The 26,533-nt window shown below is 37.2% G+C and overlaps 1 protein-coding gene across 2 annotated transcripts; it reads left to right on the forward strand.

Annotated features, from left to right (window-relative positions):
* Window positions 1-1,271: 1,271 nt before the first annotated feature.
* LOC141907252 (cilia- and flagella-associated protein 45-like) lies at window positions 1,272-24,672 on the forward strand. 2 transcript variants are annotated; one of them, XM_074796840.1, is made up of 10 exons: window positions 1,272-1,402; window positions 11,635-11,951; window positions 12,924-13,068; window positions 13,335-13,505; window positions 15,858-16,205; window positions 17,671-17,778; window positions 18,721-19,028; window positions 21,398-21,622; window positions 22,431-22,510; window positions 24,282-24,672. In XM_074796840.1, the coding sequence occupies exons 1-9, from the start codon at window positions 1,400-1,402 to the stop codon at window positions 22,501-22,503; spliced, it is 1,698 nt and encodes a 565-aa protein (XP_074652941.1). In that variant the 5' UTR covers window positions 1,272-1,399; the 3' UTR covers window positions 22,504-22,510; window positions 24,282-24,672. The 2 variants fall into 2 exon arrangements, with proteins under 2 accessions (XP_074652941.1, XP_074652940.1); XM_074796839.1 differs by lacking the exon at window positions 22,431-22,510.
* Window positions 24,673-26,533: the final 1,861 nt, after the last annotated feature.

Here is a 26,533-nt window from a genome sequence, read left to right on the forward strand (position 1 = left end):
TAAATTACTTATGGGGGTTCTGGTTAGCACTGGTAACTGGTCAGTACTGGTCAAGCATTGGTCAGTTAAACAATTTTTAGATTAATGCCCACATCATATCTAGTTATTTGACACCAAACAACTTAATTGTTTGCAAACAAATAATTTACTATATGGTCAGTATACTGGTCATGCATTGGTCAGTTAAAAGACCATGGTCCACGCCACATTTGTTACCAAACATGATTGGATTGTGTCGTTTCGAAAATTTATCTGTTGGGCAATTTGTGGTCAGCCCTGGTTCGTTAGGTTCTTATTTTGCGGGCATTTTATCTCGAACCACCGAAAGACCGAATCACTAATTAATTCACCAGATCGTTAATTGCTGAAAATGAAGATTAGTGTTTAACTAATAGTCATTGTCTGAACAAAGTGTCTCTGGTATGGGTCCTATGGAATCATGTCCTTAACTGTACACCGTACTGTATATTTGTACTGTATCTTTTTATGTTCACTACTACTGTAATTGACTATGATGTTTTCAAGTGGTCTTAAGTACCGCTAATAGCCGAAAGTCGTTGATTTATGTGAAATTTACATACAGCGCCACCCGTTGATAGTAAAACTAACCCGAGCAATACGGGTGTTAAATAGATACGCTAGCAAACCGGCATTCTCATAATGATCTATCTATCAATAAGACAAGTTACACTATTGTTATGATCAGATGGCCAATTGAATACTTCTTCATTATATAAGGATTGTTATACGGGTGTTAAATACGCCATCCTCCATCTGCAGGGACTCGAACCTGATGGCATCGCTACACTCAGCCACGGCACGAACCCCTGCATCAGTAGGCCGGGTGCGCAGGTACATGCGTAGCTTTCCGAACGAAAACTGGCGGCACCAATCAGATTGCTCGTTGTATAATCGTTGAGGCAAATTTCAAGGAAGAACTATAAATGGGAAAAACCGGGCTAAAATAAAACGGGATTTCTGATTGGCTAAAAATCACATCATCTGAACTGCGCATGTATCTGCTCACACGGTCGATTATGGCAGGGTTTCGTGCCGTGGCAATCTCGATGCCATCAGGTTCGAATCCCTGCCGGGGGAGGATGTAGATACACTAGCAAACCGGCATTCTCATAATGATGCGTCCGGGCGCGTGGCTTTGATAATGGACGGAGCCACTCCATTATCTAGCTAGGTCAGCAAATAGCTCGGATATTTTCGGAACAATCCTAATATTGTGTCCTGTCACTTAGTGGCGCTGATGTTTGTTTCCACGACGACTCGGTGTACACAAGTATTCAGCCCTACATACGCAGCGGATCTGGTTTAAGGGGAAACTTAGAGCGTAGAAACTACAATTCGATACGAAAGCTGAAAAATCTATTTGAGAGAATTGATAAATATGGTGAGTACAGATTAATCAACACTAATCTAACATGTTTTGCATTGGAGGTGCGTTGCCGTTGTTGGATGGTGGAGGCAATAAATCAAAAGACATTTTTTAACAAGTAATCTGACCTACCTAGTTAGTTACCTAATCGTTGGTGGTAAGCTTTTTATAATCGGATGGGCATATACCAACGTTAGGGATGACAAGGACCAAAACACGGTTGAAAAAAGTAACACTTCAAAAATATACTTTCTATCCACTTCAGTCCACAATTAATGGCTTAATTCACAAACTAACACAGGTACCTTTCGAAATAATCCAATTCTATGTATGTTTCGAGTAATTAATCAACATTATTTTGAGAAATTAATTAATTTCCTTACAAATTTCGCCATTGGCCGCCATTTCTCTGTATTGCACATGTGGCATGATAAGCCAAGGGGACCTACAAGGATTTAGATAAAACTTTCAAGACGAAACGACAATTTTTATTTTTGATGGTTTTCCAACCTATATTTCAAATCTTCGTGTTTTCCATTATAAATAATGAAATAATAAATTCTGGTAAAAGAAAAATGTGAATTAGTGTTGATTTCTTAATATTTTTCAATTTCGTCGTTTCGCTTCGTTAGTTTGTGCTGTTGTCCTGGCCTCAGTCCACAGGTGCCAGCACCTCCAGTAATTTTCAAAATGGCAGCTGTTGACTCTACGGAAATTTACTCTCACTTTACGGCCGATTTGCACATGGATTAAGATCGTCAGGTGAGGTGTTATAGGTATCAGACAAACTACGAATCTGTTGTGTGTCGATTACAACAAAAATTTGACGGATATCTTAAGAGACAATGAAATGCCAGGCAAATTACTCGTCAGTCAAATTGTCAGTCAAATTGGCTGACGAAGATTTCATACAAAAATGACCTTCCCATTCCTGACTGTGGTTTGTGAAAATATCCGATCGTGAAACTAAACCACAGACAGGTTACTGACTATGACCTACCTAGCTAGGCCTGAAAATCTATGAAGAGATGGGCCTACGTTGTGCATCTTTGTAGTCTGTATTTCTATATACCGGTATCTTCGTCAGCCAATTTGACTGACGAGTAATTTGCCTGGCATTTCATTGTCTCTTAAGATATCCGTCTAATTTTTGTTGTAATCGACGCACAACAGATTCGTAGTTTGTCGGATACCTATAACACCTCACCTGACGATCTTAATCCATGTGCAAATCGGCTGTAAAGTGAGAGTAAATTTCCGTCGAGTCAACAGCTGCCATTTTGAAAATTACTGGAGGTGCTGGAACCTGTGGACTGAGGCCAGGTCAACAGCACAAACTAACGAAGCGAAATGACGAAATTGAATGAATTAAGTAATCAACACTAATAATTCACATTTTTCTTCATCCAGAATTTATTATTTCATTGTTTATCATGGAAAGCACGAAAGTTTGAAATACATGTTAGAAAACAATCAAAAATAAAAATTGTCGTTTCGTCTTGGAAGTTGTAGGCTACAATCCTTGTAGGTCACCTTGTCTATCATGCCACATGTATGCAATACACAGAAATGGCGGCCAATGGCGAAATTTGTGGAGAAATTAATTAATTTCTCAAAATAATGTTGATTAATCATTCGAAACATACATAGAATTGGATTATTTCGAAAGGTAGCCTACCTGTGTTAGTTTGTGAATTAAGCCATTAATTGTGGACTGAAATGAATAGAAAGTATATTTTTGTAGTGTTACTTTTTTCAACCGTGTTTTGGTCCTTGTCATCCCTAACGTTGGTATAAGCCCATCCGATTATAAAAAGCTTACCATCAACGATTAGGTAACTAACTAGGGGTAGTCTAACCTGACTGTTGTTTAGTTACATGATCAAATATTTTCGGTCATCCTTATTACCGAGATTTTTCGGCGTATTTTACCGAGATGAACTGAGATGAAATGAAATATAGGCCTAACATATTTATTTATTCCTTATCGATTTTAACACTTGAAATCATATAATAGGCCTATCAGTAATAAATGCCTGCTGGAGTCATATTTTACATATTTTGTCGGATATTTTTGTAGAAAAATAACTTTGAACTTTTGTCACCCTGATATAATTTGCATATTTCATAATCATATAGATCTACAATGTCATATCGAACAGTTCATAACATTTCATAGCTCTACTACATATTAATAATAATAATATAATATAACTTATGATTATAGTGTCAATATGTGCTTTAAGGTCGTAATCAACATGTGACATTACTCAACATGTTTTCACGATAATTAGCTATAGTCAGTGCTCATCGATAATTAATTAATGTCTCTCAAACATGTCACTAGGTGTTTGTTTGTGAGTCCTGATGTCTACAACTTGTCTGACACCTAGTTCTCACATTATACTCATGATTCTGTATATAAAGACTATGTAAGGCTATGATAATCATTCTCATTCCGGGATGCAATAAAGATTGTACATAGGCCTATAAGGTTTAACTGCCTTGTTGTTCCTGATGGATGGAATCCTGTACCGCTGGTGTAAATGCTAGTCACCCAGCCAGCTTGCCGATACAACAACCAGCCGGTTACACAAATTTAAGTCCTCGTGACTTGCACAAGTACAGATGAAGCTGTTAAACTATTGGTTGTGACTGGAACGTTGACCTCACGAGAAGATCGTATTCAACTGCACCTGTGACGAGATGGCCGTACTGATCGTGAACATTGCTGCTGTTTCAGTGGATACAATGCAGTTGCTTCTTTGTCTCGAATTAGTGGTCAGATGAACATGATAGAAAATTATAGGAATTTGGATATAAGATACTACCGTACGATCAAAAAAGTTATCGCCGGTTTAAATAGTATGATTCACGATTCTTTTTTTCTAGGCATCTAGTTCCAATCAGCATAAATCAATTTTAGTTTCATTTCGTACTATAAGTATTAGAATACGGAACACTTCTCAGGGGATATGTCTAAGGTTAATTAGTCAAATTCATCTACTTACAGGACAATGCGTATCTATACTTTTTTCGCAACAAACTATTTCGACTATACTAAAGGTTTAATCAGCAATTTTCATTTTCGTAGGTTCATATTTTTTGTTTGTTAGTAGGCCCTATAACTAAAACATGAAGATGAATTGGTTGAATTTTTATGTGGACAAATATATAATCTCAGTTACACCTGGCCACTTATTTTGGATGATGATAATTTTTTCCTTTTGGTTGACAAGGGTAACTGTATTTGTGTTGTGTCATTGCCTGAACTCTGCTCTGATGTCGAATGTTGCATGTTACTATCATTGTGTCACGAAGTTATTTCCAGTCAGTAATCGAAAGATCTTCAAAACAGAGAAATGCGTAGGCCTACTACTTGCAACTTGCATCACCAACTGATCTTCGGGACGCTATAACTACACAACACGTCGCTACTTCTGTTCGTCGCAGAACCAACCAGAATTCGGGGATCCTCTGCAGATCATTCAAAATCACAGTTAACGTATTATCGCATCGTCCGTAAATAACTACAACATGTGACTCTTTCGTGAATGACTGAGAATCCGGCCGTTACTGTCCAGCGTTTGCACATTTTCGCGCGGTGAAAGTCAATCTTTCATGTTTTCGCGATGGAAGGAGTTTTGATGAACTTATAGTATCTGCGTTTTCCGCAAATTTGGAGGACCAAATTTAATTGGACAAGAGGGCATCTGTCACCCTGATATAATTTGCATATTTCATAATCATATAGATCTACAATGTCATATCGAACAGTTCATAACATTTCATAGCTCTACTACATATTAATAATAATAATAATAATATAATATAACTTATGACTATAGTGTCAATATGTGCTTTAAGGTCGTAATCAACATGTGACATTACTCAACATGTTTTCACGATACTTAGCTATAGTCAGTGCTCATCGATAATTAATTAATGTCTCTCAAACATGTCACTAGGTGTTTGTTTGTGAGTCCTGATGTCTACAACTTGTCTGACACCTAGTTCTCACATTATACTCATGATTCTGTATATAAAGACTATGTAAGGCTATGATAATCATTCTCATTCCGGGATGCAATAAAGATTGTACATATAAGGTTTAACTGCCTTGTTGTTCCTGATGGATGGAATCCTGTACCGCTGGTGTAAATGCTAGTCACCCAGCCAGCCTGCCGATACAACAACCAGCCGGTTACACTTTACCAAGATGAGATCGTCGATCAATGAAATTCAATGAAATTTTATTGCTAGCCATGATTACGTATTTGAAGTCAAATTTTTTTTTAACAGAATATCCGGAGAATATGACCTTAGAAGGTATTTATTACTGATATAATATGATTTAAAATGTTAAAATCGATAAGGAATAAATAAATGTGACCCGTGCTGTGAATTCTAGGCACAACTTTTTTTCCACGAAAATGAGATAACTCCTGAAACATGTTCTACAGAAAGAGGGCTTTCAAACAAACTTTAAATGGTGTTGATATCTCAACCCAATCCCAAATTATAGCATTTTGAATGTCGAAAAAGACAGAAATCCAGTTCTGAGAAAAACGCAATTAAAGTTATGTATTAAAGTTATTTATTAAATTGAAGTTGTTGTTCAGTTATTTCCATTCTTATACATCAAATTTGATCAGGTACAGGGCATACAAGGTCTTTTTTATCATCTGATACATATTCCCTGATATCAGTATACAAATATAACTGCCTTTCCGCAGACAAGCCTGGTGGTGGAAGAACTGGCGGCATGGGTCCGAGATTCGTTATTGAGCCGTTCCGTTTTTTCAAATCAAAACATGACAGAATTGGAATCAGAATATTCCTTTGCTTCCATTATTGTGGATCCAGATTTGAAGGCAAAAGAATGGTGTTTTTTAATCCCCTCAAATTTCCTAAACAGCGGGGAGAAAAAATTTACCCAGTCGTAAGTTGACGCAAACACCCGACCAGACTCGTCGCCTACCAGCTGGGCGATATTAAGGCCAGTATTACTACTACAATGAACTACTTTTTCAATATCTTCAAAGCAGTCTACCTTTGTTCTTTTAAATAATCTTTTGAACAGACCGAATGACCAGTCTACACTAAATTTAGTGTGTCCAACAGGCATAAAGTTATATGATATCGACTGATGGCGGCCAGTGGCACAACGCCAAGCAAAATACCATAATACGTAATTGTTCTTGTTTTGACCAGAGCAGTTATCTGCATGAACAGAGACATGTTTTGTCAGGGTTGCAACACGACTATGGGTCGCTCCACACGCAATCACATATTCATCATATACCTTCTTTTTTGAACAATCAGTTGGGAGCAAGCGTAAATCATCTCGTTTATAGCCTGGAATACGCCCAGGCAAATCAATTGCATGGGTCTCGGCATAGTTTAGTATGAAGGTCACTATGATTTTCCTATCCTCAAATGAAAGTGTATGCTTAGGTAATTTTTTACTGTTCTTATGAATTCTTGGAGTGATCCCTTTGTCCTCATAATGCTTTATCAACTCAGTAAATGTTTGCCGGCTTATACAGTTAACATAACAAAACATATCTCGACAAACAATTTTCCCTTCATGAAACCAAGTTGAGCGATTTTTTGTCCTTTCTTTCTGATCAGGGCGTCGCGTATTTTGCGTAAGATTACTCATGTGCCGACAGCAAGCTATTTTTGCCAGTATAGCTATGTCTTTTTCAGCCTTATCCAGTTCAATAAGTGCACATTTAGCATCCTGTAAAAATTTCTCTGCATATCGAGTTTGGCAGGGTTTACCATCGTTATGTTTACACCTCTTACAAATACGATTTGGATCGATGTTTACAACATTAGGTGGATTAGACTTTTTTCGCCGTAAGGGTTCTGTTTGGTGATTTTCTCCCAATGGTTCGGCTATTAGCTGTTCAAATTGTAGATTTTCTATTATAGGCCGCTCTGAAAAATAGAATGGGTTTCATTTTGAATATTGTATGAAAGATTTGGTCAAGCCAAAACCCACTAGGGACAGGGTAGGCCATACCCTCCAAACTAAAATTCGCCTGATGATCATTCCAATCAACCAGATAGCTTTAGCCCTGGGCGTACATATGTATTTTTAAACAGCTGCCCAACTTTATCATTGATGAACAGGTACAATGTATTGTGAATAGCCGATCATTCCATTTTGTCTGGTGTGCTTTCTGAATCTGGGCTACATTAGTGTGGAAAGGAGCCTCTCTGTCTCACTTTGTAATAAAAAACACTCACCTATTTCTATGTTTTCAAGTTCAATTTGATTTGGTGGGGCTTCAGTCTCATCTTCAGTAACAACATGTCCCATCTGAGGCTGTGATGTCTCCTCATTGACGACATCGTCATCACTTTCTTCTTCTCCAGACTCACATCCACTACTGGATGACGTGCATTGATCATCGTCACTATCAGCAAAATAATCACCAATAACATCAGTCCAATTATTTTGGTCAGCCTCTGACATCAAGTTTAAAGAACTGAGTTCATTTAGATACTTTGCAACTTGTTTACAGCGACCTTGTTTACAGTCAATTTCTTGATTCATGGGCGCCGCCATTGGAAATTTCAAAGTTCATAAAACGGCTCACAAAAAACTCAAATTATGTAGTCAAAATCACTAGTTACGTTACTATTCTGGCTTAATTATCACGTATAATATTTTATTCCAGTCACCTGTAGTGTTTTGATAGCTGTTTAGTCAATAAAACATGCATAATTTTATAAAATATTGGGAAAATTTGATACCCGGAAATGACTTGCAAATTTATTGCGCACTCATTCCCATGCCATGGAATGTGTATGCGCGATGACGTCATTCGATTGGCGCTGTGATTTCGAGTCCTATGATATGCGATACGAGGGGTGTTCCGTTTTTTTTCAAAATTTTTTGAGGATCGAAGTTTTTGCTAGTTTTATTCTATATTTTACGTGATGCTAAGATTATTGACATTTTTTTGGACCCCGATTTGGAGTGTTTAGAGACATAATACCGACTTTATCTATTTGTATGTTGTTTAAAACATCCCATAGATGGCGAAACTGGCGTTATCTCAATTTCGTCCAGGGACAGACTTTTAGTGATTAATTGCTCTTACTCAAAACAATACCCAGCGACTTGCGCCTAGAAGTCACAGCACGGGTCACAAATATACTATATTTCCTCGATACTTTCAAATCACTTTGACTTTTAACCGCCCGGAATTCTGTTTCACCAGGGTTTCCAGCAGTCCTTCCAAGTCCTTTTTAGTTGTTCTTTTGGAAAAGTTTGGACAAACATCATCTGTGTCCTTCTTTTTGACTCTAAGTCCTTCCTTTTGATGAGAAAGTCCTTCACATGCAATTTTGACGCGAATTCGACTGCTGAAGTATTCTATGGACCTGGTAATTCAATTGTCAGTGAGGTTAAGAAATAACGAAATGCAAAACGATATTACGAGAAGTTGATTTTTTTTGCGACTAGTGCTAAAGTAGGACTATGGAACAAAATACAAAGAAATGATTGTTGAAAGAATACAAGAAATTAGGCCTATGTTCTTAAACTGGAAGTTTTTAAGCGTAGTGACATTTTGAGATGGTCCCAAAGGAACCAGAAAGTGACCTAATCAGAAATTCAAAGTGAGAGGGTTTCCAGGAAACCAATAATAAAGCCTAAGGCTTAATTTGAATATCTTGTTTCTCCGCAGCGCCCGGGTCATTTTGTGAATTCCAATACAATTTTTTGATCAGTTCGTTTCTATAGCTGCTGGGTCTGTTATTGTATGCCTGATCATGGTTTAAAAGAAGTTATGTACAGGGCAGATAGGCGGCCGGTCGGGTCAACATTTAAGCTCAGCAGAATAGAAAGCATCATTTGTTTAGCTTAAACACTGCAGGATATGTTTTAAAGCACAAATCGTTCTCTAATCTGTAATTTATTAATTGGTCCCTTCAAGTTGTATATGAGCATGCACAAATCATTCTCCCCGGCAGGGATCGAACATGCTGATTTCGCTAAACTCGGCCACGGCGTGGAATCCTGCCACACTAGACAGGCTCCATGAGTCCGCTACTGAAGCGAAAAAATTACAATTTCATTTTGTACTTCATTTCGGCAGGACCCCCGAAAGAATGGCCATTTCATTTTGTAGTTAAGCATTTCGGTTGTACTTAAGCATTCGTAATTTCGTTTCATATTTAGTAATTTCATTTCATATTTCGTAATTTCGTAGTTTTGTTCTTTAGAAGTACCCATATGAATCAACCTACTGTATTTTCCGGTGTGTAATGAGTTTTTGAGACCAAAAATCATGTCCAAAAAACATAGGTCGACTTATACACCAACTACACGTTCAAGGTTGCCATGATGAAATGGAATATTAATTCATGTTAGGCTACACACGAATACCAATTAGAATTTAGGATTTGATAAGATAGTTTCTTATAATTTGGAAATGTTTCAAAATTAACTGATGTTAAAATCAAATGAGAAAGAAAAGCGCGCGTGTATCATTGCACAGCATTTTATATAAGCCGCGCTGCTGTGGCAATATACACAGCAGTCTAATATTATATAAACAGGGTTCGTCGCAGGCAGTGAAAGCAGTGAATAGCAGCGAATTGAAAAAAATCTATTCACGGCTGTTAATAGCAGTGAATTTTTTAGAAAGGCAGTGGAAATGGGAAAGGGGGCAGTGAATTCGGAAATGTGTTCAATTTTGTCTGAGATTGGCAATTTTAAGAGTTTCAAAAAAATATACCGACGATGTCATGCCGATGGCAATTCAATTTCATTTTATTCATTGGTGTTGTGACCATCGACGTGCCAACCAACTCAATTCAATTTTTTTCACGAGTTTTCATTTTTATGGTTGCCATGGCTACCAGGTCCAGGCACCTGTTTCACAAAATTGCAAATGGCGGTGGTTTGCGTTCAGACTTTTTAAAAATCTCTGGCCCGTTACACTGTGGGAAAATGTACATTTCAAGATTCGTGGCTTCATCATCCGGAGTACCATAGCTGGATTGAACGTGTTCCGAATTGTAGTCATAAGTTTAGATGTAGAATTTGCAAGAAATCTAACGAACTTGGAGCTGGTGGTTTCGGAGCTTTGAAGTCTCACATGAAAAGTACCCTACACCTATCTGGTTTTTAAGCCTTATAATGAGAAGACAATCAAAAGCAGTTCATGTTTAATAAATGAATTATTATGCGAATATACCTAGTTGGTGCTTTTTGGTTCTTCAGCGGGTGTTTGATTGTTTTGGCTCTATCCGTTGTCTTTTGGTAACATGTCTTTACTAGGTAGCCAAATGGAAATTTATTCTAATTGACGCAACTATTGAAATTTTGAGATGCTCCCTCATGTAACACATGAAGAAGCGACTCGACTTATACACTGACTTAAGCCTTACTACAACTTTTTAAACTGAAAATTTTACCTCGACTTATACACCGGGTCGACTTGTACACCAGAAAATATAGTATGTAAATAGCAAAAAATTACTCAATTTTTTCACTTTGAAACAAGGCATTGTAACACTGAAGTTCATTAGTAACAAGATGACTGAGCGATGCGTGTCTTTTAGCTAAACAGCGCATCATTTATGTCAACTTCCACTTAAGCGAAGTCCATTTTTGCTAAATTGCACATTGTTCTTTCTGCCTTTGGTACTAAAAAATTTGCAAAAGAGGCTTAGTTTCTCTTAAGAACTTTCAATGTATTCAATGCAGTAATAAAATCTCTAATGGTATGGAATTCCGTCGGGAAACGTTTTCTTATCTAATGATTTAGCTATATATTTGTTGTTGGAACATTTCTTTTCGGAAGAGCACGGGTATGCTATCATATATTCGTGCTTCACACACACATGAGTCACACTGACTCGGTGCTATGTGGTGTATTGATCTTTTTCTCTCAGCTACGTGTATGTGAAAAGGGTGCCTTGCGTGTGGCCTCGTTGAAGTTTGCTAAGAAAAGGCAAACGATTCAAGCAACTGCGGGCTGCTGTGGTAAACACAGACGGCAAGCGCATATACCGATATTCTAAATCTTTAGAATAACGAGTAGTACTGGAAATCTTTATGAATTAAATATGCTGAAACTCTAGCAGTTAAGAGAGATGATGTTTAATTTTGAAAGTTCCAACAACAAATGAATAACTAAATCATTAAATTGAGAACGCTTTCTGATGAAATTCAAGAAATGATTTTATTTAACAAAAATTAATGAGTATTTCATTTACAGCCTGGTAGTGCAGTCAGTTCAGTGCCGAGCAGTTATGGATCGAGTGGGTCGCGACGCGCTAAAACACGTCAGTATCGTGTCATTAGTCATACGTCAAATGTCGATGAAACTTTATTTGGAATGCCGCATCACATCCAACAACGCAATCAGATGCTAGCTGAAAAGTGGCAGAATACTGATGCCGATTCAAGCAATGTAGATTCGATTGAGAAACAGGCCCGTGATCGCAGTGCGAAACGTGGAATCAAATCGAAGAAATTGTCACCTAAAAAAGAAACGGTACAAGTTATAACAAAAGACCTCATCAGGAATCTTGTGTAAGTTCAATCCTACTTAGAATCTCAAATCTCACCCCATTTTCCCAGTGAATATCTCCTTCCTCGGCAGAGATTTGAGTGTTCTCGATGAGGGGTTTTAGCGCGATAGCCCGCCAAGCTGTGGCACTTCACCGCCGCGGCAATAAAAGATACCCCATGCTTAGAAAAATGAGTTCATTTACTTATCTGGCTTTCTAAGACTGTCAGGTTCACGTGCTCCATTTAATTACCGTCGCATCAATAATTATATAAACACAGACTTCATAGCTCCATGTCACCTAGTAAAGACTCTTTTTGTCAATAAGTGCATGGTTTTGCGCGAGCGTGTGCTGAACTACCCGTGGTATAAATATCCAGGGATTTCTCTGTGCATTAAGTATAAAAAACAGCAATGCCAAAAAAGGTCACACCGCTGCACCGAGTGCTTGCTGAATAGACGACCCAGCAGCCTCAATTTTTCTAGTCTACTATCGAGATAAAACATTATCATCATAACTTATCAAAGTCATGATTATTTGCATGTCCCTTTAAGAGGTTAAGTTTGTAGTGTTAGAAAGCTCAGTTGAAATTCCTTTGATTATTATAATAACTAAGATTTTCTGACATTCGTCTCTTGTGATTCAAAAAGCTGCCATTTTAATTTTTCCGTCGCAAATCACACAATCAGACTGAAATCAGTCCAGATACTTAATTCTCGTGATCTGCTTCATCTCACGCTTTTTCACAAGCCGTTATTATGTTCCATCAGTATAACTTCTGTTTGGTTGATAATTTCAACAATGTTACCTATTTATTGTTTCAAAGCTGGGCATTAATTAATACGTTGACGCCATCACATCATGTTCGCGTCCCGACAATGCAATAATTAAGTTTTCTATAATTCCCTCAATCGTGATTAGCATGGCACAGCTGGTCAGAAAACCCATTATCGTTGCTTTGCAGCAACATTATTCGTTTGATTTTCTTTTAAAGTGTTCCATCAGAAGATCCATCAGGACAGTCAGTGATATTATCACGATCAGATTTCGAGCGAATAATGAAATCATGTCGTGTTTTAACAAAAGAAGAACGTGAGGCTCAAGCAGAGCGTATTAAAAAAGAGAAAGAGTCTCTTCAGGTATTCAGCTTAATAAACCCTTGACTTCCTTTTGAAAATTTTGAACAAGAAAATCATCGTGACAAGGTGACTGGCACATTAAGTGAAATTTTCCAAAAAATCTATATCCTTCACAGTTGCTTCCGCTTTCAGTGCCCATTACAAAAGTAATATAGAGAAATTCTGCATAATACTACTGGATCGGACCTCGTTGAAAATGAACGATACAATGATGATCTCTGATGAACATTTGATGTGTTTTGAGAAATCCATATATTTCATTCTAGGATGCATGTTCAGAACGTAAAAATCAGATGAAAATTTTAGACATCAATCGACGAGAAAATGAACCATTGAATGACCTTGAAGAAGAGGCACGAGAAAAATCTGAACATCTCCTTGAAAGAGCAAATGAACAGAGGCAAGAGCAAGAGGATGAAATTAAATATCTGAATGAGGTACATTTATAACCAACTCGTGGGGCCACTTTGCAGGCGGCAATTTGCCACAAAATTCATCTAGAGGGCATGATAAATTAGTGTGCAGTTGTGGTATTTGTTGGCGATTTTAAATCGCCAACAAATACCACAACTCCACCCTTAATTATAAGTTGTTGATGATTAGCGCCTATAAAAATGCGTTGAATTTTGAGGAAGCTGCTTGTATTGTCTGTTATATCTCAATGCCAGATTGTTTTACAGCTTTGAAACTGGCCAGGGAGGTAGAAGGATCTATTGTCTATTGCATAAGCCTATTTCAAAGAATCAACGAGTAATTTGGATTGATAACATCGAAAGTATTTCAAGCAAAGAATTGAAATTATTCCTGCAGCTAATTCTGTCTAAGATTCATCAGTTCATGAGTCAAAATATCCTCATAATTAGATCTAACCATGATCTTACTTACTGTCACTAAATGATAATCCAAAACGATGATTTATACATTCATGTTCCTTGCTGTCTACTAGAGGCATTCTGTATGAATTCAAATGCCAAATGGATATAAAATGTATAAGTTACAAGAGCAATTCAACTTGTATACACTGAACAAGCGCGTCTACATCAAAATCATCAATTCTGACTAGTTAGAAAAGAATTTTCCAATTTTTAAATCACCTAGCCTGTATACTATTGTCTATTGTTTAGTGTGAAAAGTAGAAAATCTTTAGAAAAGTGTCAGTTACCCTTTAAGTAATTTGTGAAGTTTTCATGGGAAATTTTGAAAATGATTTAACCAATTATCTTGACCTTACACACATCTTTGTGTCCACATTGTCATTTCATAGTGTTATGAATGAACTGGCAGAGGCAAGAAACCAGCTAAGAATTGTCTGGCAGTATGGAGAGGCTATGATATTATTTATGGGGGACTCAAGTCTGGTGCACACTTGAAATTTTTTCATAATAATCTTTAGAAAGCAAAGAATTTTAGCTTCTTTTTCGGCCAATATTTAGAGAGCATATAACAACTAAAATCATTCTGTATCATTTTTGCAATGGAAATTTTATTCTTTAAGATTTCTATTTGATTTTTCACACTTCACCGGCAATGGGAACAAGAAAAAATAGAGAATCTCTTCACCATTGCCAGTGATGAGTTATCTTGTCATGTGGTTTTCTATACTACGTAAAATTGATCAGTATAGGTGATTTATCAATGTACAAATGGTACTGGCAGCATATTAATTGTATAATTTCAAAAATTAGCATTGGCCATAGCGACTGGACCTTAACCACTAGGTGGCAGCAAACATGTAAAACATAGATCTGTCAGGAGTGATCTAATTGGCATCCATCTCTGTGTCGTCACTCCTCATTTATAGGTAGAAAGAGGTTTTTTGAGGAAAAATATGAACAGGTTTTAACGTATTTAGCCTATAATCTTGATATTTGATAAATGTTATCAATTCGATTTCATACACGCATTGATTATTATCCTTAGCTTGTGTTTCTTTGAATCTACCGACAAAAGTTTTGCCCGAAGTCAATTTATTCAATTAAAGGGCAAATGCCATCAAAATTGTACTGCGATTTCTCAACCAGAAGAAACATAAGTATATAAATAACAATCTGAGATCTGACTTATTGAAAAAAGTAACTTGAATTAGCCGTGAATTAGTCATTTATTTATCCTTCACTCCATGCGTATAGTTCATATTCAACCCGCGGGTGGCGCTATTTATGATGTTAACTATGACAATCAACACAACCACGTATGCGCGCTGGTACGCGTAGCCTAAGCATAATCGATAGAATAAACATCATTTGCTCACCGTATTCACTGACCTACAGCGCTACTCACTTATATACAGTTATCATGGCATATACAACGTTAGCAACATTATACAATGGTAAGAGTTTACTAATTCAAATCACTCCCAAAACGATAAAATACCGCATGAAATGTCTAGTGAAATGACTGGAAGCCGCAAGCCTTTGTCAGAGATGATGTCAGAAACACGCACCTGCTAACATAAACAATAACAGTGAACACGTGCTGAAATTGCTGATTTAAAAGTCGTATTTCTCAGTAATGGCTGAACTAAAATTCAAACCAGTTCCATATTTGATATTTGTGAATACATCACATTTGAAAATGAAGTTTACACAATATTCTATTTTGATGGCATTTCCTCTTTAAGTTTTTATCTTGTTATTTCCGTCACTTTTTGCAAAAAGTCATGGAAATGATTTAAAGACCTGATGTTTAAGCATTGGAAATATGAAATTGATTGAAGGTCAGGTATTGAATTTTTTATTATAAGTTAAGCTCCCGCGTCAAACCCCAAGGGGCTCTTGTTTTCATTTCAGTTGATATTGAACGCAAAATGTCACGCAATCCGAGATGCTCAGGTTTTGGAGAAAAAAACAATCGAAGATGAAATGGAGGATGAAGAAAAACGCTTGGACATGATGATGGAAGTTGACCGTGTGAATTCGATCAAAATTCAAGAAGAGATTGCAAAGTCCCGCAAAGAAGACTGTCTCCTTGGCGCCGAAAAGTTATTGAAGCAAATCCATGAAAACGAACAACAGTCATTGTATGAACTTGAACATAAAGATATGGAAAATCGAATGATACAGAAAATGATTCAACGCTACATTGAGGAAGACCTTGAAAAATTGGAACAGAAGAAACATGAGCAAGCACACCACCGGGTTGGTTTTCTTTAAACTATAATGTTACTTGCAACCACTTTTCTCAAATTAAGTTTTCTAACCTCTATTTTTCACACAATTTTCTGTATTACTGGGGAGGAGACTTAGTTCTGTCTTGTAACTGTTTGTCATTGATTCTTCTAAATATGCTATTTGAGATGTCCACCCCTATTGGGAAAAAGGTCATTGGTGATAAAATATGGCTGCCATTGGGGTGGCCATCTTGAATTTCTTGTTTGCACAATGCAGCCCGCAATTCTTGATGGATTTCCGCAAAATATGGTGTGAGGATCAGGGTAGGTAAGCTGTCCATGCCTATTGTATATTGAGGTCATCGGCTTTCAAAAATGGCCGCCAGGTGAGCCATCTTGAATTTCTAGCATGAACCGGCCTGCAATTATTGATGCGTTTTCATGATACTAGGTGTAAGAGTTTTGGTAGGTGAAATGTCTACCCCTTTTTGAAAATTGAGTTCAAGTATGGCCGCCAGGGTTGCTATCCATCTTGGATTTCTTTTCAGCACAATGCCTACACCAATTCTTAATGCATTTTTTCATGTAGTGTGAACTTTGGGGCAGCTTAAATGGGCTTGTCTTTTCATGTAAGGATATATGAACATTATTGTCACATAACTATTTTAAAACTTGTTACATCGTTAAAATGTAAATCATCCTGTAAAACATTGAATACTGGATCATTCTTCTTCCACTGCGTCATGAAGGTATAAGGCCCGTGGGCTTCTTGTTTACCTATGCCGTGACTTTTGAGTGACTGTGTTCAATTTTTTGTGGCACAAAATTTTATGCCTTTTAAGCTATACTAAACCTTGATATCCCATGAATTTTGCGTTCATCCATTCGTAGAGGAGCAATGTTAACCCGTGTAGAATACATAAAGCGAAACAGATAGTAGTTATAAGCCTAGTTCTTTTGGCCCTATAGGATAACTTGTTAATTGAACGCTACCCGTGTATAGTACTAAACATAAGAAGTGAAAGCTTGTACTTCAAAGAAGCAAGTTATCATTTAAGTACTATCCGTCTCGCTTTACTCATTCAGCCTCCAATGATGTTCACACTCATACACTGGGGAATTCTATGTGTAACCCATCATTTAGTTTCTAATAGAAATAGTAACTGATATGAATTTGATCATGATTTCCAACAATGATGGGGATTGACTCAAAGGAAAAGGTTCCACAATGCTGATAGATACCTGATTACTTCCAAATTCATCAATATGTTATCTTTATACATCAATGATGTTCACACTCATACACTGGGGAATTCTATGTGTAACCCATCATCTAGTTTCTAATAGAAATAGTAACTGATATGAATTTGATCATGATTTCCAACAATGATGGGGATTGACTCAAAGGAAAAGGTTCCACAATGCTGATAGATACCTGATTACTTCCAAATTCATCAATATGTTATCTTTATACATATTATATTTGTTAACAGGATGAATTAAATAAGGCTAATGCTGATATGTTGGATCGCAAAAAGTTGATTAAAGAACAGGAAAAACTTGCTGAAGCAAAAGTCATTGAATACATGAAGCAGAAAGCTGTACGTATGTTTGAAAAAAATCTAAATTGTTTTAAATGCTACAGAAAGAGATATACAGTCTACCTCGGATGTAACGTCGTTGGATATACCCAATTTTTTTCCTTCTATTAGGCCTTAAAAAAACATCGAAACCGTATTTTTTATAACGTAGATTGCTTATATCGTATAAATTATTTGGTCCCAATTAGTAAAATCAACGTAATTATCCTTGGATATAACTTAACCCAAAAATTAAGAGATTAGAAAAAATATAACAGTTAAAAACGAAAATGTTAATACGGTACAATATCCCTACTACTGTACACACTTGTGTCATGTTGAGTGATTGATAGATAGTTTCTATCACAAAACTAACATATAAGCATATCACGGTTTATGTTGTGCTGAGCTAGATAGATTTCTACATAAGCATAGATCGTGAATCATCATGTACGGCAATGTCAACTGTTGCCAGGGCTACCATAGGCATACACGCAAGCTATTTAAACTTCATTGGAAGTCAGATAGATGGCATATGGGGGTACTGTATGTATGTACTTTTTATGCACACCATAGGAATGCATGGATATCCCTTGGTTTTAAATGACATTCAGATATAACGAAGTTTCTACGGTATATACGTATACCGTATTTCGGTTATAACGTAGAAATTATCTGGTACCGACTGCTACGTTACATCCGAGGTAGACTGTATTGTATAATTTCTATGATTCTTGTAGCATACAAGTAAATCTTGGGCTCTGGATCTCTACAGAGTTCTACAGAGTAAAAAGTGTTGATGGTAGAGAGGCCGGAGTTGATAATGATAATAACGATCATAGATAATTGATGATGGTGTAACAAAGTGAAGGGCATGATCATGAAATAGGCTGAATCAAGTACATGAGGGTAAATGGAACAAAACGAATCAATCGTTGAGCACACGGTTGTCATACTTTTTAGGAACGAGAAGCTGCCTATGAAGCTGAACAGGAACGCATCCGTGTAGAGAAAGAGAAGGAGACAGCTCGTTTACGGGCATTACAGGAACGTGCTCGTGATGAACAAGCCGAACGGGATGAACTGCGAGCAAAACGAGCGACTGAACAGGCTGAACGTGAGTGGAGGCGTAAAAACACTGAAGAGGAACGAAAAAAACATGAAACAGAGGAACAGTTAAAGATAGCTCGTGCTGAACAGATGGAGAAAAAGGAACACTTTCTTGCTGTGCAAGCTAAGCGTGATCGTGCTGAATTTGAGCGAGTACTTGGGTAAATATCTGACATGACTTAATAAGTTATTTTTCCACCATGTCATCCTGATTCAGTTTCCGCTTAAAAAGTTGTCTTTTTGATTCAAAATAGGAGATTAAGAAAATACAATTTTTTGCTTAATTTTCCTGTAACCGTCAATCGGTTGCTAGTCACCGATGCGAATAAACCAGCTACAGTGAATAGATTAGTCAGTATTGATCTCTGTGAGGCATTCTAACTCGTTTTCCTGAGAGCATATGGTGACTCGAGCCTACAATTTCTACATTAGCAGGAACGTGATTCATCATACGATTCACGTGTACTAGGGGGTATAGAATCCTTGTGTCATGTAAGTCTAATTTCTGAAAATGAGAAGATCATCAGCAGTAATTGTGCAATACTTTTAAGACATTGTCTAATGAGTTTGGCTGATATTTTGGACAGTAATGCGTCAATGACCTTAGGGGTCTCTGACCACTAAGGGTCAGACCTTGAAGGTGTGCCACAAAGTTTGCGAACTTTGTATCATTCAAAAGCGTGTGAAAAGAGCTTTCAGAAAATGTATATTTTATGGGGTTATTTGAGTTTTAAGTTTAAGTTACTCATTAGCACTTAGGAATTTCACTATAAAGTGCCAATTACTCCTCAGAAAATTCAAGGGAAAATCCAAGTTTATCACAATACCGAATTGCTCATTTGCTTGTTTATTTTAATGCATTACAAGTTCATGTTATTTTGTAGTGAATAGTCAAGGCTTTCATATATAAGTTTTGATGAGGTGGGCCACCAAAATCGTGTCCTTTTGGCCCCCCCCCAAAATTCATCCAAACATTCTTGGATTTGAAGTGAGTGCTCGGATCTTGCCAGTTAAATGGTTAATTTTCATCATCACGAATAAAATTTTGATTGTGGAATGTAGGTATGCTGTACTATGTTAGGCTATGAAATCCTAGGCCGACAAGTCTAGCTTATATGTGTTACCCATTCTAACAGCTTGTTAAGTAATGTCTCATCATCATGGCCCCTGTCTACACTTTGTTTGTCTAAGCCCTATCCCTCAGATCTATCATTATCCTAAGATGGATTGGCCATGACAGTGTCATGAGTGATTGATCAAATAATATATTTATTGGGACTAGCATCTTCAAAACTTTCAGAGACACTGATCAGTCATGCAACCTTGGCCACATGAATCCATGGGGCTTTTAGCCTTATTGTTAAATAATAATGAGAACGCAACTATCACAATCCCAATGATGATAATGAGTTTATTTACATGTTCAAACGTTTCGATCGATTTGGACTCATCTCTTCGAGTCCGTAAACATCGAAAATTGGGCCCCATTCAATGAGGCGACATGTTTTTCTGAGTCGTCATCCCGAAATCCACTGGAGGCTGCTCGTCACTTCGATCAATTCAAGTCTAAATAAACAAATTTATTGCCGCAAGACTTCACATTCAGCCGCGGTCGTCTAACTGTATTTTTTAATGATAATCCCATTTTCTTCATCAGTACACTTTACCTATCCACAGGATATTTACTACTCTAAATATTATAAGCACTGTCGAGCTGTTAAGATTGATGAATTAATTTGTGTCTTTATATCCTCGTTCCGCGGATCCGCTGCAAGTTCTCAAACTTGTTGTGTTAATTGCATACTAATCATAAAAAAGAATTCATTGAGTGACCATGAGAATTGGTATTTAGAATTTTGGCATTTATTGGCTATTGAGAACATGTGAACTCATTACATGATACATCAAATTTAAGAAGATGTTACATTTATAATACAAATAATTACATCAAAGTAGAACTTACATTTATAATACAAATAATTACATCAAAGTAGAACCATTATTTGTAATCAAATGTTGAAATTGTTATCAAAATGTATTACCAAGTTTGTTTTCTGGTGTTATTATGATGTGAAATTAACTACATTAGTTAGTAATGATAGACTGGGATATTTTTTCCGGGACATTTTTTCCCTGGGACATTTTTACCGGGGACATATTTTCCCAGGACATTTTTACCGTATACCAAACATACTGCATAGAGCACCATGATTTCATCTCGTTCAGCTGTTCTCATTCAAAATGGATTTTTGTGCTCAAAAGTAAAATGTACTCATTTGATCCGAATGGACCCATGGTCCTTTATTTTGTTAACAGCAAAAAGACCCATCCAGGCTAGACAACGAAATATTTGACCCGAAAATCAAACGGAACTTGGCTTGTTAAGGTCTAAAATGCTTTTGACATCCATACGAATGACATTTGTACTTGTGACATTTGAACGTATGATATTGGGCTTTACTTGAAATGAAAGTTGTTATATGTTGTCAAATTGAAAATTGTCAAATTATTTGACGTATATTCATTGCAGAGCGCAAAAAGAACTGGTTGAAAAAGAGAAACGAGAAAAAGATGAACATGCTCGACGTCGACGTGTTCACGCCTCAGATGTACGCATGCAAATCAAAGAGAAAGAACAACAAAAGATTGCTATACGAAACGCATTCTTTGAAGAGGGGGTACAAATTGATGCTGAGGCACGAGCACGAAGAACGAAACTTGACGAAATTAAGAAGAAAAAATTAGAAGAATTGAAGTACGTAGGCAATGAGTATTTATTTTTGATAAAGAAATCAATGTTACCACTATAATTACATTTCAAGGATTCTTAATCTTCAGGAAATATTCAGGGGCTACGTTTTCCTGCATAATTATTGGTGTAGCCCATTATTTCTTATCCAAAAGGCCTGCTGCAATGGCCTGAGAAGCATCAACCTTATGTTGATGTTGATAAATCCCTAAGAAGTTTATTAGGATGACAAAATACACACCCCGGTATATTTTGCTCAATGTTATACAGTCAACTTCACTTAATCCCTATCAGTGTGACTGGCGATTTTTCTATGGTTTCATTGAAAATAAGAATAAAGTGAAAACCAATTTGTGACAAACCAACCCAAAATATGTCGAAAGGTGTTCCTTTTCATCCAACCATTTCCATAATCACTCCATCTTTCAGTATATATATTCGTGTGTTAAGTACAATTTTTTGATAAAATTTGATGGAATTCAAAAAACTGTCACAGTTGGGGGTCATTCATTTACTACGTACGCATTAGGGGAGGGGGAGGGGTTAGTGCAATTACGTACTGTAATGCTTAATGTATATGAAAATATGGCCGATTTTGCGTACAGAGGGCAGATTAAGAGGGCTTGACTGTAAAAACTGTCTATCTAGTCAACCTTTGGAATAAAATGTCAGCTTGATTCCACCAATTATCCAGGTTGATAAACTTTACAGTAAATTATATAAGAAAATTCTGATCACTCATCTCAGTTGATGTGATTTTTGTCAGGGAAATTATCTGCGGTTAATTCTGAAATGAATGAATGAATGCTTTCAGGAAATGTGGTATCGCTGACCATTTCTTACAGCAAATAGCAGCAAAAGTCAACCTATCGATGGAAGCGCGATAAATTCTTGGTAGCTTTTTACTTAGTTGTTTTTTCATCCATCTTCAAGCTTATGCATGTAGTTACTCTTATTCAGTCCCAAAAAAGGTTTGTGTCATGTACAGTGCAAAAAGTAAAAGGTGAAATGAAACCTAAAAGCCCTGCTGTACCCGGATTTCATATGCAGCCCACGATTACCAAAAATAGTTTACTTAAATGCTTTGCTGTCACTGATTGTCAATAAAGGTTCAGATGAATACTGAACAGATATGGACCCAAATAATGCTTTGCTGTTGCTGATTGTAAAAAGCTTGCTTTCCCTTATCCTCAGACACAAATTACAAGTCACTTTCATTTCCTGTTCCTTAAAGGTGCAGCTGGAGTCGAGCTGCATATTATGACCGAAGAATTTTGATTTATCTATTAAAGTTGAGTACTTGTCATTGTTTAGAAGTTAGGCCGTTCAGAGAGTCCAGGGTATTACCAACCTGATCACTTGGCAATATACATGTAACTTGAAACTGAATCAAATCAATATAAACTTATACCTATGTCTGTTTGATGATTTACTGGCTCCAATGATTAATGATGAAGCTGTACCGCCAACGTTAGGCATGTATTGAGTTAAGATGGATGTTTCAAAGTTACCGGTAGATGTGACAAAATGTACAAAAAATTCTCAATTGGACTTAAATATATTAGAGAGCTCTCAAAATTTCAATAGTTGTGTCAATTAGAACAACCAGGGGTGGATCGAGGGTTTGGGTTAGACATTATTGGAAGGAAATTTTAGGGCACCTGTCTCATCTAAGAGCACATCCATTATCCAAGCCAAAGTGAGCAGAAATTTTTGAAAATTTGGTACCATTTTAAGCTTCTAGAGACTAAAGAGCAATAAACATTAAAAATAAACCAAAACCCAAGACATGAATTCAAGAAATGCAGAGAAAAATGAAGCTGCAAAAAGTGTCTGGTGCCAAATTTTTTGTCAAGCATTTATATTTCAAGCCCCAGGACCTCTAGTTTCCGAGAATGAAACATCTTTACATGTATTTGTATCTGCCTTGGAACTGTTCAGAATTAACCACCGTTACTGCGTTATACCGCACATATCCTTAATCATATCAGGGGTTGACTGTACCGAGAAAAATCTGCAAAATTTCGCTGATAAAAATTTGTTTTCCAATATTTTGTTGCTTCACTTATTTCCAATAGAACCTGCATTATCCTGATCATTTGGGACCGGTGACAATGCGGATTAAGGTAAAGGATTAAGCAGTTTTAAAGAGCAAATGTTGTCAAAATAGAATATTGTGTAAAACTCATTTTCAAATGTGATATATTCACAAATATGAAATATGTGACTGGTTTGAATTTTAGTTCAGCCATTACTGAGAAATACGATTTTTAAATTGGCACGTGCTCACTGTTATTGTTGTAAGCAAGTGCGTGTTTCTGACGTCATCTATGACAAACGCTCGCGGCTGCCAGTTATTTCACTAAACATTTCATCCGATATTTATCCATTTTGGGAGTGATTTGAATTAATAAACTCTTAATATTGCACACAGTTGCTACTGTTGTATATGACATGATAATGGTATATAAGTGAGTAGCACTGTAGGTCTGCGAAGACGGTGAACAAATGATGTTTATTTTATCGACTATACATAGGCACCGCTACGCGATACCCTATATATGCCCTTTAAGGCTCCATAACATGTTATGTATTGTCATGTGCCTTAATGACTTTTTATGGTTTATCAATTGAGTAACTCGAGATTTCTCTTGTTTTCTTACAGATCGGCTGGCATTGATACTCGGTATATCGCTCAAGTTGAACGGAAAATACAGCAACCACAACACGTCAGCGTCTAATCATCCCTCACCTCAAAAATACTATATTGTTATCTTCTATCTGTTAAATATGTATAATATACAGAATTTTTAAAAACCCGTACACGGGTGTTCGATAAAATTATCCCAATCTTTTTTAGGATTATCATAGAACCTTCACTGCTTGCAAAGAATCTTTTTATGTCCCTTGAATGTTCGTTGTTAACAATATTGTGATATTTATTTGGGCAGTCTGGTTTTAGATAAAGAAATGTGAATGAATAATATACACACAGCAAATTGTTGTACATATGATTTGATTTTAAATAAATAATGAACTTTTAGTCAATCTAAAAAGAAAAACACAAATATACGTGTATCATTGTTTCGTGGGTATAGAGGATTACTCGCCTGCCATCGCCACACACGCAGTACCGCCTTGGCCAACTTAGATATTTGATTCTATATTTAGGCAGGTGGGGATGGTTTCTGGTGCAAACGAACTAAGCACCAAAGCAGCGATAACGGATTTTTTAGTATATTTTGAAAGACAACTATTCTAATCAAAATTTATCTAATGTAAATGAAATGAACTATTCTTGGCACACGAGGGCGCGCAATAGTAAAACCCCACCTATGTAGATCCGGGCTCAGGTCTGGTGGTACCAGAATCAAGATCTCCCAGTAGCACATCGATTGAGACCAAAAGACTTTCCAATACCGTTGCAAGCGCATGCTTCTGAAGTGGCCTAAGGGTACCACCAGACCCATGGAGAAACGGTGCTCGGGGTTACGGAGACTCCTGCAACAGCTTGAAGTTTCGATACTCGAGCCATGGATTGATAGGATGTATAGACTGCCGACGCGAAGATCAAGTTCATCCCCCAAAAGAGAAATGTTGGGCCGCCGTCAATTGCGACTTTTCCCTGATTACGCGGAACCCTAAACTGGTGTACTGAGGCCACCGCCTCCTGACACACTTAAGCTGACTGACAGTACCAACCAGTCGACGAGGTTAACAAACAGTGAATCCCTTCCGGACAAATTAGTAGGGGGCCGTACTGAGGCCGAATGGAAGGGACCAGAACTATAACTGTTGGCCTATCCACTTAAGAGAATTTTAGGGGAATTGGAGCCTGAAAATATACATCTTCCAGGTCCACAAAGAAGCCACCCATTCACCCAGGCGTAGGCCTTGAATCACATCTCTGGGTTTGGTCATAAGAGACGTATGGAACCATGAATATTCGTGAGACCCAGCTGGGAAAAGTTTCGTTCCGTTGTGGTACTATCAATCCCTTCTCGGCCAAATTTTCGAGTGCCGGTGAAATGAGCACATTTTGGGACGCTTGTTGGGAGGGGACCTCGTCAGGCACGGTCACCTTAAGAAATGGAAACATTAGCCACGTGAGACGATTCAGGCGAGCCAACCATCCCCGAATAGATCGGACCAGTAGGAGGCTACGTACTTGTTGCAGACAACCTCCCACCGGTCTCGAGGATTCATGCTGGGTTCTTACAAAAGGAATGCGCCTTCTTGCATTCGCCCCGATATGAACTACATGTATAACTATTCTGTTAACAAATTTCGTGTTAAGTCGAAATTCGACTGAATAAGTCAAAATTGTGAAAAAATTTTCTCGTATGTCACCTAGGGGCTTCCGTACATAGCTGTATAGTGTACGACAGTTGTTTTTTCTGTGGGTGTTTACACGTTCATCCTCGAGTACTGGTAATCCACATTAACGGTAACAAAATCAGTCCCACGTTCGTTTCCTTTTACTTCATTTCGAGGAAGCATGAAAATAGCGAAAATTATTGTCTCAGTTTCGATTAAATGAGTCGATATAGTTTGATTTTATAGGTTTTGGGCAGCTACTTATTTATGAATAAAGTTTCTTGCATATGTTTTACTTGCATTACCGGTACTGGTATTTGTTTGGCATTGGTAAAAAAAGTAAACTTCCCTCCCGTTCTATAAGTCTCTGGTTGAGCTTTTTATTTCAACTTTTTTATTTTAAAAAAAGCATAAAATAAAATCCGCCCGCCTTCGTCACTTTCCAGAAAAAAATCTGATAAGGAACTAGGGTATTTAGTCGGTATAGCCGGAGACCAGGCCGAGCCCACTGCCGCAAGAACCAGTCAAGAACTCGTCTTCCACAGCGCCCGTGTGGTGGATTTTACCTGACTCTCGTGGATTTTCCGCAGTATTACATTG

This window comes from Tubulanus polymorphus, chromosome 6 (assembly GCF_964204645.1).
Source record: "Tubulanus polymorphus chromosome 6, tnTubPoly1.2, whole genome shotgun sequence".
In the NCBI taxonomy this organism is placed as follows: Eukaryota; Metazoa; Nemertea; class Palaeonemertea; order Tubulaniformes; family Tubulanidae; genus Tubulanus; species Tubulanus polymorphus.

Excerpts from the sequence above, each read along its gene's own strand:
- LOC141907252 (XM_074796839.1), top strand. Across the intron at positions 13,069-13,334 it reads AAGAGAAAGAGTCTCTTCAG|GATGCATGTTCAGAACGTAA; the intron begins GTATTCAGCTTA and ends ATTTCATTCTAG. Across the intron at positions 19,029-21,397 it reads GAATTTGAGCGAGTACTTGG|AGCGCAAAAAGAACTGGTTG; the intron begins GTAAATATCTGA and ends TATTCATTGCAG.